Genomic DNA, 19,609 nt, shown 5'->3' with positions numbered 1-19,609 from the left:
ATATATATATATATATATATATATATATATATATATATATATATATATAGATGTGGTTGGAATAAAAAATAGTTTCAGCTTCTCTAATTTTAGAAATAATTCTGAAGGAAAAAGAACAAAATGAACGTCTTTAGCCTAAAGCCTAAATAGCTGAGGATTACAAAAGGGTAACTTTCAATTAGGCTCTATTACACGTTATGTAAGGTATGCGATGCGTTACTCCCTACTTCTCAAAAGGACATTACACTTAGCATATATATGGGCCTATTATGCGTTTCTCGAATGATCTGTATTCAGTGACATGAAAGTCCACCTGATTTGAACCAGAGATCATTCATCATGAAGAAGAAGTTCCGAAATAGGAAAGCAATCACAGCGTTAGTTTTATATCGATGTATATGATGGGAGTAGCGTTGCCATGCTCTTCGAAATAAGAGGAGCTGGGAGAATATGAAGCGGCTGTTGTGTTATGTCGACTTATAGGTACAGTGGGTGAGGAAGTTGGTAGCAAGGAAGTGAGCTACCTGCTAGCTTTTTGTGAACTAACTGCTTCTTTTATTCCTAGTAATGTATTGATATACCATCAGTAGTATTTATGATACGGCTAGCTTACCGCTCTCTATATGCATATTTCCAAAGTACAACAAACCTGGATAGAATTTGGAAAAGCACAATGGTGACTGTCATTGAAACCATTAATGTGATTAACTATCTAAGAGACAAGAAAGTAAAGTGAAACATCCCCTTAACAACCAATAAAATATTTATACCCACCACTAAGTACTATCCGCAGATGGATCAACATTTGCATAACGCGACTTCGGCTGGATGGTCCAGCTGCGAGAAAGATTCAAATTTAAAGGTGGAGGCACTTTTCAGTATATGGTGAGGCAGGTATATCTCTCGAGATCTTTTTGATGGTGGATGGGTATCCTTGTCCTTACATTACGTTAATCTTTCATTTCTCACTCTGAACTTCAGTTCTTATGTGTATGTGCGTATGTGTGTGTATGTGTGTGTGTGTATGTGTGTGTGTGTATGTGTGTTTCTTATGAATGTGGTGCATCTTATCTCGAATATTTATGAATCCACTTCTAAACTCTTTCATCCTGGAAGGGATTCGATAATTGCAGTATGGATAAAAACGAAGACAATAAAGAAAATAAGGGAACTGAAGTGAAGAAATACTCAGCGAAACGATGTTTTGGCAGAAAACCACAACGATACAGCAATGCAGTAATCGCCTCTGAAGTTGAAGACTTTGTTCGCGAAGTAGTCGAAGCTGTTGCCTATATTGTAAGCATGGGCAAATAATTACTCTTATATCACGTTTCCCAAAAAATTTTAAAGAAATGAGATACATGTTGTGAAGTGTGCCTCCTACTGCCCTACTGACCTAACCTTCAGTAATTAAGTGCAGCTGAGTTTATTTTGATATCACCTAGTCATTCCGTTTACCAATTAAGCTATCGGTAATTTGCGTTTATCTTTTCGGAAAAACTCATTGGTAACCAAATCTAATTTGGAAATGAGAACTTCTTTTGTAATGACTCATATAAATATGCAATATCATTTCATGAAGATGGAGTTTTCAGGTCGATCATCGGAAAGCTTTGTCTAGACGTAAAAAATATGCTGTTGATGAGGTATGGACTTTCAGGATTTTCCAGAGAATTTAAAAATTATAGCAAGATCAAGCATGTGAACTTCAGCAAACACTATAAAAATTTCTTTTAAAGCTTTTTATTTTGGTTTCGTAGGTTAAAGTATCCTCATATTTTCTCTTGATATTATAGGTGTTAAATTGTTTTATTTTCTATATATTATAGGTTTTTTCTGTTATTATAGGTATTTGAAATAAGTGATACAGACTCTAGCAAAAACGAGGCATATGGAAATGTATCTGCTCACAGATATCAAAAAATAAAGGTAAAGCAATTGACTGAACAAGAAAAAAGGATGAGAGGACGAAGGAGGATTGCCACAGAAATGATGGTGACGTTGTTATCAGATCTTTGCGGAGGATTATTCGCTAAAAATTCCTAAATAAATTTAAAACTAGAATTAAAATTAAAGTAGTTTTTTCGAAGTTTTTTCATAAATTCTAACCCTTTGAGCGGAGATGATCGGCTGATGGCACTTGCTTGTTTTATGCTTATACTTTCTCCTTCCAAAAATAATTCTTTCCAAAGAAATAAATTTTTGTTGAAACTGAACTTTTCGAATCACAGACTAGGAAATAATTCAGTCCAGTGAAAAAAAAAAATGGCTGTGACAGAAATCTTTTTTCTTTCTGTATTTAAAACTGTTTACAGCCATTGTGCAATGTTTTCAACTTTTGTACACTTTCAGAAAAACCGCGAAGCTGCTGTAGGAGAGAAAAGGCGGAAAAAAGAAGAGGCGCAGAAGTATCATTTTCTCATTGACCTTTCCGGTTCTTTTACAGCCATTAAGTATTAACAGCTTAAACATTCACTTGCGGAAAGAACCTCGAACTATAAAGTTTGAAAATTGCAGGGCAAGGGAAAGGCTAAAAAAAGAACAAGAAGAAGCAAAGCAAAAAAAGCGCAGAAAGGATCTGCAGAGGAAGGAACAGAGGAAAAAAGAGGAAGAAGAAAAAAAAGAGCGACGAAGAATAGAAGAAGAAATTAGAAAACAAAAAAAGGAGAAAGAAGAGGAGGAACGTAAAAAGAAGCGAAAAGAAGAAGAAGAGAGACGCGAAAAGAGAAGGAAAGAGGAAGAGGTTCGGTTGAAGAAGTGGTTTTGTATAAATGCACCGAACAACTGTCATATATATATATACATATATATATATATAACTCGCTTTTATTTCAGGCGGTACAGCTCAAGAAGAAACGCGAATCGGATCGTTTTCTTTCATTTTTTGATAAGAAACGAAAGACAGAAAAAGATTCTGATGCAGTGCAAACGGCATCAGTGCTTAATATCTTACCGTTTTTTTGCAAACAAGGAGTGTCACTTGCACCGATGTTTCGACGGAGACCATTACCAAAAGAAGTTCATGACAGTTTGTTGATGGAAATACGGCCAGTTGTATGTTCTAAACATGACCATTGCTTCATTTTGTGTTATTTTACAGGAAAATTTTAAGATTTAAAGTTTCCTAATGCATAACTACTCAATTACTTTTAGTTGGCTAACAAATTGTTGTTAATTGATCAGTTGCAGGAAAGGCCGTATCTGTCAACTGTTAAACCTCGTAAAACTGAGAAAGTGTTAGTTTTCCTTTGTTTTTCTTGTTTTGTATTGTTTTCTTTTAGGTCTTAATCTGTATTATTGTGGCGTAACTGACGATGAAAAAAAGAATTTTAAACGGCAAATCTGTCGTCCATATGTGCTAGACAGTACGAAGTGCTATATAGCAGTTAAAAGGCTGGGATTAAACGAAATAATTCATTGACAGGCTTAATTCGGTTGGTTAGCATACAGTACGCTGGCTTATCTAAAGCCATGTTTCGCCATTGTTCTTTCAGCATTATTCTTGTACCGAAAAATACTACGTGAGATTCCGCGTATCTAGTTATATTTTGTGTAAAGTAAGGGTGTCAGCAATTTTTATATTTCTGTTCCGAAATCTAGAGGCAAATCACATGTTGACGGATTTTTTTCAGAAAGCTAAATCGAGCCAAATTGTTTCAATTTCACGATAATTGGAGGCCTCCTTATTACGGAACATGGAGAAAACGAAGCACTATTATAACTGGCAGAAGACCTTTCGCCAAGGATACGAAGGTATCTGGATTAACAGAGATTGACTTAGTAATTTCCGGATTATTCATCTTGAAATTGGTAAATCCTTATAGGCGCAAATCTCAAATTCGCTTTGTTTTGTAGGTATTAGACTATGAAGTGGATTCGGACGAGGAGTGGGAAATTCCAGAAGGTGATGATTGCGATGAAAGCACAGTGAGTGAAGATGAGGAGGAGGTTGTGTTTTTAGGTGTTTTTCAAATTAAGGATTGTTAGTTAATGGATGTTTGCAAAGCTTAAGAAAAAATTTTTGAGGATGTAACTATATGTTTGTAGTTGCCAGGAACATTGTCGAACTGTTAGATTTATTTATTATTGAAAGATGCTTATGGTTACTGTGGGTAAAGCGCTGGTATTTGAAAGCATTATTTCACTGAGTCGTAACAGTCCTTTTGAAGTTTTCATTCACTTGGAACGCACGATAAATTTCCTGCTAGTGAATTCCAAGAATCCTGATGTTTTAGATTTCAGGATTCCGATCATTCGAGCGATAGTGATAGTTTTATTGTACAGCACGGATATTTATCAGAAGGTGAGGGTGAAGATGAACAAGATCGTCTTGAACCTCGTGAAGACTCTAGTAAACGTGCAGAACGTCTCCGAGCTGTGGTAAATTCATTGAATTTGGATTTTTCAATGAAGCTGTTTGATACAGAATTATGCATCTTTGAATTATCTGCTTTTGTCATTAACTTTGCTAGTTGCAATTTTACAAGATTTCAGATTGCCAGTTATTAAGTGTTATGATTCAAATCATCTTAATCTTCTTTGATTGTAGGTTGCAAATAATATAGTATATATATATATATATATATATGCATGAATAATGTCGTGCTTTGTTTTATGATTGGGCATGGGAAGGGAAAAGAGTTAACCGTGGGAAGGTGTAAGTCATTTGTAAACAAAAAATTAGTGTAAGTTTTCTGTGGTTTAAACTATTCTTCTTTATTTTTGTTGTTGTCGATGTACACATAAATGTTAGAAGATGCATGGTTGTAGCCAGATTTTGCTTCAGCAGTGCAGTCTGCGGCATGGATTTCAAAAATTCTGATGGCTTTTGAAATCCATACTGAATAAGCCATGAACTTATTACGAATAGCAGAGAAATGACAAAATCTGCTTATCCAACTTTAATGTTCAAGAACTCTAATTCTATCAGTCTTTTGAATAAGGATTCGATTGTCACCTTGTTAAAGGCAGTCAGTTTTCAAATCTCGACATGAGCAACAGCTTAAATTGGAAATTAGCTTATGATTTTACATCTCAACTATATCGGTAATTTCAGGCGAATGAATGGGAGCATAATTTGGAACAAAAATCGAAAAGGTTTAACAAACCCTTAATTCCACTTTTATGGGGCCCACACTTTGAGCTACCCGCAAAAGGTGTTCCTGAGGATGTGGAACAAGCTGTATTTTTCAAATATTCGGATGACGATGATAATGTTGAAAGTGATTACGGTGGTAATAATGATGATGATAACAGCAGTAATAGTTGTCATGATGACGACATCTACATCGAAGACTGAGGGTCAATCGTTTATAAGTTCAGATGTTTTATAGAAATGCTAATTGTTTTCAACGTTTTTATGAGTAATTATATCAGAGATCTTGTCAAATTAATTACCTTTAGGATCTAATATGCTTTATGAAGAAGATATTTATGAACGAATCAGAAAAGAAATGAAAAAAAATAGTACACATATATTAGAGTTTTTTTTGGCCTTCTCAATAATCATATGCTTTTAAGAAATACAAACAAGAATATTTGGACTAAAAAAAATGCCTCCTTTTTGTCTTGTAAGCCTTTATTTCTTTTTCGTTTTTCTGGTTCATTCAAAGATCATCAGTACGCCAACGGCATTTTTCTTGAAGGTTCATGGGAAGTGCCCATGGTATGATATATTTTACCTTAAAGGCATGGACTCCAAAATATCTTTTGCTAGGAAGGAATTCATTCATTTTCAGTTCGTAGCACAGATATCATTCCTTAGAATTCAGGACTAATTCCATTATTGAACCTTGCATACTGTTGTCCATTGAAATTCTATGTCACTTTTCCGAATTTTCATTTGTATATTTCACTGGTTTTCTGTTTCTGAGTGCATTTTAGTAAAGTTTTACAATACTTGGATGACTTGCATAGACAGCCTTAAAGATAGCCATCATTGATCATTCTGTTTCAAGTATCATGCCATCTGTTAAAAGGATTCTAAATATTTAATCGTCAACTTTTATAATCACACTTCTTCCGAAATATTAATTGGAAATGGGATTATCATATGTTAATTTTTTAAGTCTGGTGGATTAAATCCTCTGCTGAGTTTACTTTTTTCTAAACTTTAAATCGTTGGAGACGCATTCTTGGAGTTCTTTTTTTTAAATTCTGATTAAAATAGAGAGTGATACATACACTGAATAGTAATGGAATTAGTGGAAGGGCGAGTGCCGATGAAAACGTTGATTGGCCAGCAAGAAAATGTGCCAAACATTGAGTAGGGGACGTTTTACTGCCATAGCGAGTGCTGCAAAAACTCCTAGAACACAATGCTTGCACCTGAATCACTGGTCAATTTCCAGGCCTAGCCCGAGGTGATATTGTTACAAGGCACATACACCCATGCATATGCTGCATGATGATGAGGATGGACAGATGCAGAGGTCACACGAGGAGTGATATGAGGAGGTAAGTCACCTGGAACAATTGCTTTCAGGATTTCGCTGAGGAAGGATGATGCTATTGCTGATGCTACTGCCAAGATACTCGAATGCTTTCTTTGACGATCGATAAGCTCAATGATTCGCAAACATCAGCACAGCAGCAGCAGCAGCCGCAGTAGTGGCAGCAGTGCCAGCTATTGCTTGGGACATTGAATGGGCTCCAAGCTGCGGCAACATTCTCTTTCAAGTGTGAGGAAGCTGCAAGAGGTGATCATCCTTCCTTTCGTCATTATTTGTCACTGTTATGATAATTAGTACTGATAGGGAGTAGTAGTGTCAAAAAATAAATAACTGAGTGGAAGTTACAGTAATATGAGTCACTACTGATTATGGCTAAGAAACGTATTAGTGCGGTTAATAAACGATTAGCTAGAGAAAGTATTTTTCGAGAAGTGTGTGCATCACAAACTGATAAGAATGGAATCATCTCGTTGATACTGCACCTATAACCAGTCCATCTTCGTATTTAAGTTAGTACATGACTCTAATGTACAACTGGCGCAGTTTCGAAATGTAGTCCAGTGCATTGGGACTGGCCAAGATGGATTTCAACTTCGCAATGATGTTGACTTGTTTGGTCGAGCATGCATTAGAGCCTGTGAAGCCGCCAAAAGTTGCATTCTGCCTCAGCTTCGTCATGAAAGTAAGTGCGATTTAAGAAGTTTGTTGGGAAAAAATCCGAGCTGATTATATTATTAAGGCTTTTATCGAATGATCACTTCCTTTTACCTCATTCTCTTATGATCCCAGATGAGCTATATGGCTTAACTTGTATTAAAGACTTTTTTTTTAACTGGCCAAATTTCGTCAATCAGATTTGCGTTCAAAAGGTAAATTATTAGAACCTTAAAATGAAATTATTTTAAATCTTTTCATGAGACGTCTGTATAGCAGCATTATGTTGCATTGATGCTTAGAGTTGTGTTGATTCTGTGTGATCAAGTTCTTGATTCTTAATTTAGTTTGGCAAATTTACAGAAGGTTATCAATTAACCAGCATAAAACTTGAGCAATTTTACCTAAACTGTATTGCAGGTGTTGAATTTACGCGGCATGCATCGCAGTTTATTGGTTGTGTAAATGCATGCGTGGTTGAAATGCGACGCTGCGCTGCGCTTGAGCGTACGTTTCCGAACGGTGAGCCATGCATCACTCAGCAACAAATCGAACACATGGAAGAAATGTTGGAAACGTTAGAAAATTTAATCACTGTACATTATTCAACCAGTGAATCATCCCCTGCTGAACGTGTCACGCCAAGACGACGACGCGCTACCAACTGTCGACCCGCCTGTGTGTGCTCAAAATTGAAAACCAGCTATGCATAGTAGTAGTTTTCTGTTTACTTGTAATTTATCTTACACTGAGAGATATAAAACTTGTTGGATACTTCACCTTTGACTTAGACCTGCGATGAAGAAAAGAATGAATTTTCCAAAATGTAAATCTTTTTATAGTGTTAGGATATATATTTTATAGTGTTAGGATGTATGTAAAGCAAAGTGAAAAGAAGGAGGTCGCTGTTAAGAGTAGTGGTACGCAAATTAAGAAGCTATAATGACAGAGCCCTATTATCATAAAGAGTCTTCACTCAATATTTAAAAAGTTGAGCATATTTACTTTTTTAATCATCTTCTATGTGCGATAATGGTGATCTCCAACAAGAACCCAAACGGAAAACTAGACAGGATCATTCTTTTGAGCTGTTGAAAATCCATAATTATTACGACAAAGCAATTGCATGGAATGGTTTGGAATTGAATGATAAGGAATTTTTGTCCTCTTTCTGGTGCATGTTACATGATTCTGTATATTTTAGTTTGATATATGGTTTTCCCATAAAATATAAATAATTTGTCCGTAAATTGATTTCCAATTGTCACCAGTGGATGACACGATGATCATTTTATGCTTGTTAGATTAATATAATGTTGATTGGTTTACCCTGCATTTTTATATATTATCCAATCTTTGCTGCCACTCTTTCTGTTTGTTTAAAATTGTTACCATATTTTCAAAGCTCTGTCCAAAAATTTAGAAGTTGAAAGGAAGAATGCAATAGTGCAGTCATACACGTTAGTCTTATGGACGAGGATTTCGATGTGCTCGATTACATCATTAATTCCAAATTCCGAAATCTTATCAAAAATTATATTCAAAAAGATTCGGAATATGGGACGTCATGAATATTTTATCCAAGTTTGCGCAAAATAGTGCGCTTAACAAAGTCTAAATTTAAGGCCTAATAAGATTAATTGTGGAAGTCTGTTTGCTATACTAAATATTGACATCTGTAAAATGCCTTTAATTTCACCAATTTCCATTATTCACCAGCAACACAGTTATAGTTTTTAATGACGCACCAGCAAACATTTTATTTTTCCAAATTAGATTTGGTTACCCAACGAATATGGGAGGAAGACGTATAAGTTCGCTAGTCAAATTATTGTTCACCAACAACACAGTTATAGTTTTTAATGCGTCAAGTAATAAAGCCTCCGAACCGTTAAGTTTAGCAACTGCAAAGAGAAAGGGTCAATAATTAAGAAAAGGAGATAAGCTAATAAGTGAGGTAATGATATTAGTGGAACAAGTCTTCACTGCGGTATATGCGAGAGATGTGTGAGAAGAGGTAACAGTTTAAGCAATTTATGGAATTTCATTGATCAACTAAACAATTTAAAGAAGGCAGGATGGAAAGGAAACACCTTGTTGTGCCGAAATTAATTTTCCATGTTCTGTTACTACAATGAATCACAAAATTGAACTAAACTGACATTTAAAATGTCAAGTGGATAAAGTAAAATTCTAACAACTTGTAAGGTTTACCAGAATGCCTCCGGGTGGAGAGCTCGGATTTGCTGTTGCTGAAAATCTATAAACAACAAAATCACAAGTCTTCCACCTGGTCAGCTTTGACTTTTTATTAGGATGCTGATCCAATTTGTTTCACGGAGGAAAGGAGAGCCGAACAAAGCGGCGGAACTGAAAAGACCAGAACAGGTCGCAGCGTTAGTCTTTCCTTCTCTCCTATTTCAATCGGCAAACCAAATCTTATTCTTCCTGCAACAAATATTTATTTGAAATGGTTATCACTCAGTAAACATCAAATTTCTTCAACTCTTAGGACACGAATTATTTCTATATGATTTCTACAAATACCCCATTTTTCCCCACTTTTAATTGTTAGTTGAGCTGTAAAATTAGCGTGAAAGACTGAATGCTTGAATCTACGATTTAAGATGCTATTTGATGACATCTAAGCCTGATATCTTTTTTTATTTTTATTGAATATACCAAACTAATTTGGGAAATTCGATTTAATTATGAAGATTTCTTACCATAGTGTTGAATTATTTTATGGAATTCGTTACAGTGTTGAAAACTAAAATGATTTCACTTTACGTTGGCGTTGGCGGTAAAATTACACTTGATTAAATTTAGGCAAGTAAATTATTCACTGATTTTAAATTGATTCATCCAATTAATCGAGTTTCAGCTAAGGTTTAACTCTTAAATCGCAATTAGTCTGCTGTTATTTACTGAACCAGCTATTAACACTGAAACATTTGGGTACAAATAAAACTAGTGGTGCACGGTTGTTGACTATTTTTCAAGTTCTAGACATTTTTTAGAATCACAAGCAATAGGGAAAAAATTCATCTGAAACTTTATTGAAGCTTTCTTTCCGTATTTGTAATGCGGAAATGGTTGTCCATCAGTTCTCCAGAATAAACTAACCCATAATGCCAGCGATGGAAGTATATGCCTCAAATATTCCGGAAATATTTTTGATGGGGAAAATGCAATAAACATTCTGTTTGTGAAAAAGTTTCAATAAAACTTTATTGAACCTTCCCCAGTATCATTTGAGCTCACCTTCCTTATGAAAATGTTTAATTATTGATATATCACAAACAAAAACAGTCTGTGAAAAGTTCGACAAGTTTGGATGGTGTGATGCGAGTTTACAGTTAATCCTCAAAAAGCTGAATTTCTCATTTCTTGAATCATGGAATAGACCTGTAGAAAAGAAACAGCCAGATTCAAGTGAATATCCAAAATATTTCAAAAATTTAGTTCTACTCTTAATGGAGATATCGATTTGAAGCTATCCTTATCAAATTCGTTGCCAAACAAAGTTGGTGGTCGATCATCAGTGAGATCGTGTTTACTTCTTATCCAAATCATTTTTATCAACTAATTTTCCTCGCTAACGATGATATGTCTTGAAGGGGATCATTATCTCTGCATTTGCTCATTTTTTTTTTTTTTTTTAAAGATTTTTCAAACATTGTGAAAAAATTGGAAACTAAAGACAAAGAAAATAAATTCACTCGACTTCTTTGTCACCATCACATTCAATGATACATTATTCATTTATATCCATTATAACGGAAGAACGCATAATACAGGCATGCGGTAATACTTCATGTTTCGGGATAGATACACAGGATGATGGCACATTCACGTTTTGGGGTAAACATTCATTTTATGGAATAACTCAATTTTTGTGGCACAAAAAGGCAAACGGAAAATATGGAAGAGATGAATGGAGATGTCATAAGAAGGAGGTAACATGAAATAATGAACAGCGTAGTTGATGAAGCAAAGCTATGGAATTCGAATGACGGAAACAGAAAGATGGATAATTCAGACATTTGCAATTAGAAAACAGTGCTTGCTCCGTTAATCATTACACCCGCAACAGTTGAGCGTTACCAAGGAGACAATCGATCTAATTAAATTTTACTTACAAATAGTGCATTTAATACATCCTTCTATAACACCTCATCTGTCCATGCACAAACATCCTTTTGCCGATATCAAACTGCCTACTCACCGTACACATTACGGAATGAAAAATGAACAATACACATTTTAGGAATGACTTTTTGAACAAATACATCATTGTGGTAGGGAGAAATGCAGATATCAAGACCAGCTTCTATCATCCTATAATAATCAAATTACATATCCTAATCCTCGAAGTTTTGACAGCTTCAACCTCCTTGCTACAATATGTCATATCAAGCAAACAAATGGAATTAGCAGCTCCAAATCTTCATTTCCGCTTTTTTCATCAAACCCCGTCACATCCAGTCTTTTTCTTGAAAAATTAAAGGCTAAATGCAAAACGGAAGGTCTAAGTTCATGCTTCTCACAACATTACTTCAACTATCAGAAAATGTTGCACGGATTTCCGCAAACCACGAAAATTACAAACTCTTTTTGATCTCTACCCGGATGTGCAGGAAATAACGATGTGGTGAAAACTGAGATGAATGAAGCTTTTACCAGTATGTTATTGATCTTATTCAAATGTGAGATGGGTAAAATATAGTGAAGCAATTTTATCCAAATATAATGTTTTCCTTTTAAAAAAACATCAATTTCCTTCATATTAACAGAGCAAAACAATAATGATAATAATTGATAAAAATATGAAATTTAACATACAATGATAAAAGTACGAAACAAGAGAAGCAACAACTTTAAAAATTTATTTCTCTTCTCACTCTCATTCAACTTTCAATATAGAAGGTAACTTGGTTAAATGATTAAAAATAGAGCTTGATGAACCTTTCTGAGATTTTAATACAGATTAAAAAGTATTTAACTGAAACATAACGTTCCAAATTCTACAATTGAAAATTCTATACTGTTCAGGTATATAAAAATGACAGGTAAAATATGAAATCTTAGCCCTTCCACTGATCTCTACAACAAGAACTACCCGAATTGCTACATAAGCAGTAATATTAAAAAAAGTTATCGCAAAAATAAAAATAACGTCACGTGCGACAAATGCGAACAACGAAAGGAGTACTTTTAGAACGAAATCACATGAACATTATAAACCATACTACTACGAATAATCCTCAAAAGATGAAGAAAGCGCAAATGTCGTATGTGACCATCCTAAGCAAATACAATATAATTCGTAATAACAAACCATGGCAAAATACCACCGATGCATCCCAACAATCGTTTCATTTGCATTATAACAGCTTCCTGGATCTTCATCATCCCGAAAGATATCAATTAAAATTGAAAGTTAATCAATAATTAAAAAGGAAGGGTACCACTTATATCTCGCAATATCTCGAGTACTCGAACTAAAAAATTTGATTCGAATAAATACAAGAGCTGTTATAAACAAGTCGATAACGAAAGGCAAAACTAATATATTAAGAAAATTTTGCTTGAAGTTCCCTTTTCAGCTATTAATTTAAATCCTAAATTTTCACCAGATAAAGAAAGCTTGTAAAAAAGGAGAGGAAGTGGTAGATAAATGACAGAATAAGTAAGGAAAATGGAGCAGCAGCTTTATTAAAGAAGCTTGCATGAAAACGAGCTCAAAACACAAATCCCCAACCTAGTCAGAAAACATCTTTGACAAACATCCCACATTCTCTTTACCTTTATTAACTAAGTGAGTGTTATTTTGAGTCATCGTTCCCTTGTAATAAAAGTTTTAAAGCATTCGCTTAAGATGTGAGCACGCACGATATAACGAGACCGCGTAAAAAAAACACAAATTTTTTAAAAAAAGATATTGCAGTAACTTTCTGTTTCGAGAGAAAAGTGGATAGAATATGAAAAATACAGATAATACACGAAATGTGAACCAAATTAAAGAGTTTACCTCTAATCCAAATTTTAAATGAATAAGTTGAGCGATAGTGTAAAATGGCTGGTGAGGTTTCCGGAAGGAATTTGATGAAATTTCATGGACGTTACCACTCCTTTACCAGCAAGGAAATTTCATGAAAAAAGCGATACTTTAATAATGTATTCATTTCTTAGCTGTAGAGCGTAGTACCAGCCGTAATATCAAAATAGTTGGAAGACAAAAACATCTAAATATCACAGTAAGCTTGAACTGTACTCCACATCATTTTACATAACTCTGTTCTATACCTGGTGCAAAGAGAAAAATTCAAATGTCGGAAATGTCCTCTATAAAAATTACTGCAAACCGATAAATAATTAAAACCTTGCAAGCTTTCTAGAAAAACTGCCATGCTTCTTGGAAGTAACTGTGTACAAGCAAAAATTGTGTGCCTAATTACGAGAATCGGATAAAAAAAGTGAACAAGACCTGAAAACTTAGAAAAGATATCACTAATATTTCCCATAGTGAAGTAATATAAGTTAACATTTCGACGATGATAACGATGACGACAGCAAAGTTCAACTGCAATATATATCGAAGTTTTCCCGTAAAAAACGCCAAAGGCAGTGCGAGGCTTCGCATCACAAAATAAAAAAAATCTAATCGAAACAAAATCATAAATTCGAACTTATCATTAATACAAAGAAGCAATAGGAATAAAAAAAAGCAGGAATATAAAGAAGCAACAAATAATAACACAAGATTTCTCTTCAAGCAAAAAAAAAATGGACAAGGAGTCCGAGTCACCGCGTCTATGCTTTGCCGTATACATTTGAACAATACAAGTATTCGAACAATTTTATGGCGCATCCTCACCAGCATCATGATGTCATTACCTTTGGAATGTGATAAACATTCACTCGACCATAACTTGATGCTTCTTAAATCTACCAAAAGCAATCATTAAAGAGAGCGTTAAAACTAGACATACGCACATGAAAGGTGCACTATACATATATATGCATACAAACCAGATTACGCATGAAAACTCGGAGTAGTACGTGAGTACTTTAAAAAATTGTCAGAAATAGTCTGAATAAATATCATAAATTAAAAAGCAGCCCCGCTTAGCCTAGGCTTATTAAAGAGGAGAGAAAAAATCAGTCAATATCCTATAATAGTTCATACTGACGCAAATGTATACGCTGAATAATATCCCTACAGTCGTTAAATACACGTCGAATATTTTCAGTATCCACGGCGCATGTAAAGTGTGGATAGCAATGATGCCGCCCGTCACCGGCTGCTGTCGAGATTCGCTGAAAATGACAGCAGAGTCAGATATGAGGTCACCCGAAATACTGAAAACAGCTGAGTTATTTATCTCAAAATGGTTTCAAATGCAAACTGGCATAAAACCTTTTACATTAACACCAGTTTTCCAACTGTCATGAAATTCGTTTTCACAATCTTTTTTTTTTGCAGTTGTATGATAACTGCTGTTTAGAAACACATATCTTTTGAAGAGGCCGAAGAGATTTGAAATAATGCAGTGAGACTTAAAAACATTGAAGAAACTTACCAGAAATTCTCCCCTGATGTAATACTTTGCCTTGACAACTTCAAGATCATCTGACGCATCATAGGTGGCATCCGCAGGTAACTGGTAACTAGCGAATTCTGGGAAATAACTTTTTAACGGATGTCGCCTTGATTTGATTTTCTCGGTTAGCAAATCCTGTGAACATTTTTTGATTCACTTTTTTTCCAGAAGATATGAGGCTAGATAGTGTGTTTTTAATCGTGTCCACTTCATATATCTATCCCTTATGAACTAATTAACTTCTCTGGTTAAGACAGGAATGAATAATTCTTCACGTGGTAATATTTTTCACTTTCCCTGTCCATCGTCTCTCTTTATTTGGGATTTTGGCAGTTCTTATCAAAATCATCTTTTTCTCCTCTCTGTTCGATTTAGACAGAAAAGAACAAAATAAATGCGACAAACCTGTTTATTTAAGAATAAAATAACAGATATTGTTTTTAACCATCGATTGTTCCAAATATTTTTAAACAGTGACAAGGATTCTTTAAGTCGATTTTGTGTCGCATCTTCCCATAACACTAAATTGTAGGATGAGCTGGCACAGACGAATATAATCGCTGTTACGTCATTGAAGCACTGAATCCATTTGCGACGCTCATCTCGCTGCCCACCAACATCAAACATACTGAGAAAATGTCAAACATTATTGAGAAAAAAAAATGATCTTAAATACCTTCTTTCACAATCTCCAAATTCCTATAAAAATCGTGCCAAATCTACAAGTCACTACTACTTTCTTTTTTAGTAGTATTATTAAAAAATTCCAAAGTTAATTAGATATTGCGTTAAAGTTATATTAATTACTTACAGACTTATATTTACTAATATCTGTATAAACAATACTGCGCATCAAAGAATAAGTTCCCCAAATTTCTTCATTTTCAGCAGTACAAAAAGAAAAAAAAATTGGAAAAAAATTCCATTAAAGAAAACAAAAATTTAACTTACTGGAATCGTACTTTATCTACTTCAAATTTCGTTTCGAAGATACCTGTTGTCATTACACGACAACGTAGTATATCCTGAAATTTTGATATAAAAATATCAAATATTTTATCGAAATGCTCATGATTCTCTTTTGTGGAAAAAATAGGTAATCATATGATTTCACAGTAAAGAAATCGCCTAAATCGCTGTTCTAAGTTTCGAGTTAAAAAATTGGAAAAGTAAAAACATACAAAAAGAAGAGATCAAAAAATGCAAAAAGCTAAAAATTCATTAAAAAGACCTGACCAACCTGCTCGGATGGATTGTAATCATTTTGCCGAATGTCTTCAACCTTGTCCAGGAAACTAAAATCAAAATGATGCATAAACTAAAAAATAATTACAGGGTCTAAGACATGACGGTTTAGTGTCGCCATAAGGCAAAGAACAAAACTCACTATTTGGCACAATCGATTAGCTGGTATTCATTACTTCTTTCAAAACAAGCTTGTACTCCCCGGTCGGTCCAACACTTCGCAACGTGATCATAGAAAACCTGAAAAAAACAGAGAAACAAGAAAAAAATCCTAGAACAATTTCCATTTAAATTGACAAAAGTTCGCTAGTCAAATTACGTAATTATACTATTTATAAAAACAGTTTAAGGAAAGGCAGTTTCGAAAAAAAACGGAAATGATACGAATGAACAACAATAACCTGAGGATAATCGAATTCAGGTTCAGAGGAAGTCGACAATAAATAATCTCTGCTTGGAGCGTTTGAACGATCATCCAGTTGCACTGGCGGATCGATTTCGGACATTGCTTTTAATATTACCTATAGTTCCGGATACACTGGCATCCCAATAAACATTTTAAAATCCATTGCAATAAAAAAGATCTCAAGATTTCCATCGACAAACACAAAAGCCTTAGTATCAATCCCACTAAATGAAAGGTTTTAAAATCCATTTTCAAGCTTAGAGATCGACAAAAACAAAATCTTTTGAGAAATACTGACAAAAATCTGTATTCTAAAACATGAAACTGTTTTGTGCCAAGCAACCAATTCACTTCCATATTTTGTACCGAATATCAAAATAAGTGAGCTACCGAATAAATGTAAATAAACTAACCACGATAGAATCACGAACATTCCTACGAATATCACTGATTTTTTCTTTCTTCTCCTTCTCATTAAAACCACTAATGTGTAAAATCCTCATCTGTTTCACAATGGTACTTTTACCGGATTCTCCAGCTCCGAGTAGCAGCAACCGATGAGTTGCTCGAAGCAATTGTTTATCTTTCTGTAACTGCTCCTCAATCTGCTTATTAATCTGAAAATATACTGATTAAGAGCCTTCAAAGATTCGGCAAAATTTGACCTCAAAATTACTCTTAAGCCTAACGGCATCATTAAATTCAAACATCTTTTTTTTTGAATCTGAAATATGCATTTTTAAAATGTCCGGAAATCTCTAGTGCAAAAATAGTAAGAGGAATAAAAATTGCGAGAAATTCCAGGCGTTGAAACATTCAGATAAATGAAAATTGTTCCCTTATATTAATAATGGCATAAGAATAGAATACAAAGTATACATTTACCAAAAATAATATAGAAATCAAGAAAACAATGTGCAATAAGTCAGGAGCCATACTCGAACGAAATAACTATTCACAGATTTGAACAAAGTATCAGCGCTTACAGAAGAATAGAAGTGCTAGAGATATTAAAAACACAATAACGAAACCAGCTTCGATGAGCAAAAATTTGAAATTTCGAAATAATATTTCTTAAAGAAATAAATACGATGTTTTCTGAACAAAGTACAGAAACTCTTTTTTTTAAAACTGACCCCTTTCGTCTTCCTGTAAATATGGTATTATGTTAGAAGAGACATGTTTGACGTACAAAACTGTTCTAAAGTCGCGCACTTCCCGAACGTCATGGTCACCGCACGGTTCTCTTAGTTATCCTTGTGCTCCTTGCGGTAGTTCAAAAAAATCTCAAATATATGGACTAAATTTAATGATTTCACCTCCTCCCTTCGTATCACAAAAACTGAATGCATTATTCGGTGGAGTCCTAGTACTACTGGGTAGTTATCGCAGTCGGTAATTCCATTTCGAGAACATAAGTTCCAGAAAACTCGAGTGTTCTCTTTCTCTATTAATAGATAGATTAAACGAACAGAAAATAAGTCATTACGAGAACCAGCGAATGAGTTAGGACGAGAGAGGAAGAAAGAAAAACGTTATTTAAAAATATTTAAAAGTGATTAAAGAAATGTATTCAATTTCGACCTAAATCTGTTCAACCGTTTCCTTCTCTGCTCAACAGTTTCAAGATTTGTGAGTTTGATCATTCTCTGCGCATCTGGTGTTGTACATCATAGCTGTATCACAAATAGTTCTAAATAAAGCTTTACCATGACCATAAATAACGGGATGAGAAACACACTTGAGCGATGATGATGATAAAGATGTTGGTTGCTACTAACATATTGAATCAATCAAAAAAAGGCATGATAAAAGTGCTAGGTTTCTGTATTACAATTTTTAGGTAAATTGTTTCTATATCTACATCTGAAATCGCTATCTTTTGACCCTAAACCTAGAATAATTTCGGGCCTTTACCAATGCTTATTGCATAATATATGTATAAAAGAACCTTAAATTCAATATAACTCATCGTTAATGATTTTGTAATACCACTGCATTTGTAATACTACATTATATTTTAATTTCATAACTTTTACTGCTCACTTAAGATTCAAACTCCTTGTTAATGGTTCAGGAATTTAAATTAATGTGCATTTATGGTCATAGAGTCTCATCTTCTCTCTCCTTCTACTTGTTCACTGAAACGAATTGAAATTCCCTCCGGAAAGATTACCACGCACAATAAAAATTATTGCTGGCTCGTCCGATCAGTTCCAAAATTCTTTTCTGAACCAAAAATAGTGGTACCCATCATTTCTTATAATCGATAGAGAATGACTGCTGAGAGACTCAGAGCATGGACTACAGCTTCAAACAATAAACGAATTCTGTCACTTGGATTAAATTAGGAAAAAAGACCTACATGAAAAGTCAACTGTATACTGCTTTTCTGCTCTTTAAGAAGGAAGCATGTAGAGAGAAGGACTAGTAAAAGATGTACATGTATTAGGACCACATCAATTTTCACCTAAAAAATCATGGAAAATATCCTCCCTCACTCTTCATGAAAAATGTTGACTTTCTTGCGCACCCGCTTTCAATCATCAGAAGGGCTTTAAAATGATGTATGTGCGTGTATGTGTCTGTGTGTGTGTGTTTGTTTGTTCAGCTGGGTAGTTTACACGCTAAAAATAGCAACGGAATGTCCGCAAGAACTAATTTTCATGTTATAAATAGCACACCCTGTCTCCGTTCCCGCTGCCTTCTCATTTCTCTGTTCGATTAAGCCGTCTCTTTTTTCCTCTCGCTTCTGACTGATTGCCTTCAAGACTTATTTCAAAGCTACTGAATCACTGACTGAATGCCTACAAACCTCAGATATTCATCAGCAGAAAAAACCAAAACATAGTCCATTTTGCAAAAGAGATTACAGTACTGTTATTGCTACTGCTTGTTAACTACTGTACCTGAACCTTGCATATACGAATGCAAGCATACATGAATATACTTTCAGCACCATATGCACATAATACACTCTCATCTTACGTAGCGAGAAAGTGAGTCGATCACCCGAAGTGAATGTGCCACATCGGTGGTTCTCAGCCGATAGTATACGACGGCCGCAGCGCAGTGAATAAAAAACAGGTGAGACCTTTTAATATTTCTCTAATATTCATTCAATGTTTAATAAACCAATGCGTTAAAAACTTTGATCAAAGTTTATTTTCAAATTAACATAAATTATTTTCGAACCTTGTATATATATATATATATATATATATATATATATATATATATATATA

The 19,609-nt window shown here is 34.4% G+C and overlaps 4 protein-coding genes across 4 annotated transcripts; 3 read left to right on the top strand and 1 right to left on the bottom strand.

Annotated features, from left to right (window-relative positions):
- Nucleotides 1-1,118: 1,118 nt before the first annotated feature.
- LOAG_05699 (hypothetical protein) lies at nt 1,119-5,483 on the top strand. The gene is made up of 11 exons (XM_020446945.1): nt 1,119-1,296; nt 1,596-1,646; nt 1,849-1,995; nt 2,353-2,408; nt 2,518-2,743; nt 2,836-3,054; nt 3,190-3,236; nt 3,633-3,753; nt 3,856-3,948; nt 4,243-4,380; nt 5,057-5,483. Exons 1-11 carry the CDS (start codon nt 1,135-1,137, stop codon nt 5,297-5,299), a joined length of 1,503 nt encoding a protein of 500 aa, XP_020302773.1. The 5' UTR covers nt 1,119-1,134; the 3' UTR covers nt 5,300-5,483.
- Nucleotides 5,484-6,340: 857 nt separating this feature from the next.
- Nucleotides 6,341-8,053, top strand: LOAG_05698 (hypothetical protein). Its single transcript, XM_003141235.2, has 3 exons — nt 6,341-6,698; nt 6,963-7,134; nt 7,527-8,053. The coding sequence occupies exons 1-3, from the start codon at nt 6,645-6,647 to the stop codon at nt 7,817-7,819; spliced, it is 519 nt and encodes a 172-aa protein (XP_003141283.1). The 5' UTR covers nt 6,341-6,644; the 3' UTR covers nt 7,820-8,053.
- Nucleotides 8,054-8,128: 75 nt separating this feature from the next.
- LOAG_05697 (hypothetical protein) lies at nt 8,129-11,727 on the top strand (the record flags this gene model as incomplete). The annotated part of the gene is made up of 3 exons (XM_003141234.1): nt 8,129-8,299; nt 9,422-9,502; nt 11,617-11,727. 3 exons carry the CDS (start codon nt 8,129-8,131, stop codon nt 11,725-11,727), a joined length of 363 nt encoding a protein of 120 aa, XP_003141282.1.
- Nucleotides 11,728-14,029: 2,302 nt separating this feature from the next.
- LOAG_05696 (GTP-binding regulatory protein Gs alpha-S chain) lies at nt 14,030-16,981 on the bottom strand (the record flags this gene model as incomplete). The annotated part of the gene is made up of 8 exons (XM_003141233.2): nt 14,030-14,429; nt 14,693-14,848; nt 15,119-15,341; nt 15,665-15,738; nt 15,954-16,008; nt 16,101-16,198; nt 16,360-16,479; nt 16,778-16,981. Coding segments are annotated over 8 exons (1,077 nt in total), but the record flags the coding sequence as incomplete, so codon positions are not given.
- Between the last annotated feature and the right edge of the window lie 2,628 nt (nt 16,982-19,609).

The sequence above is a fragment of the Loa loa genome (genome assembly GCF_000183805.2).
Source record: "Loa loa unplaced genomic scaffold supercont3.583, whole genome shotgun sequence".
Classification (NCBI taxonomy): Eukaryota; Metazoa; Nematoda; class Chromadorea; order Rhabditida; family Onchocercidae; genus Loa; species Loa loa.
The sequence above is the reverse complement of the archived record's forward strand: the minus strand, read 5'-3'. Positions and strand labels throughout refer to the sequence as shown.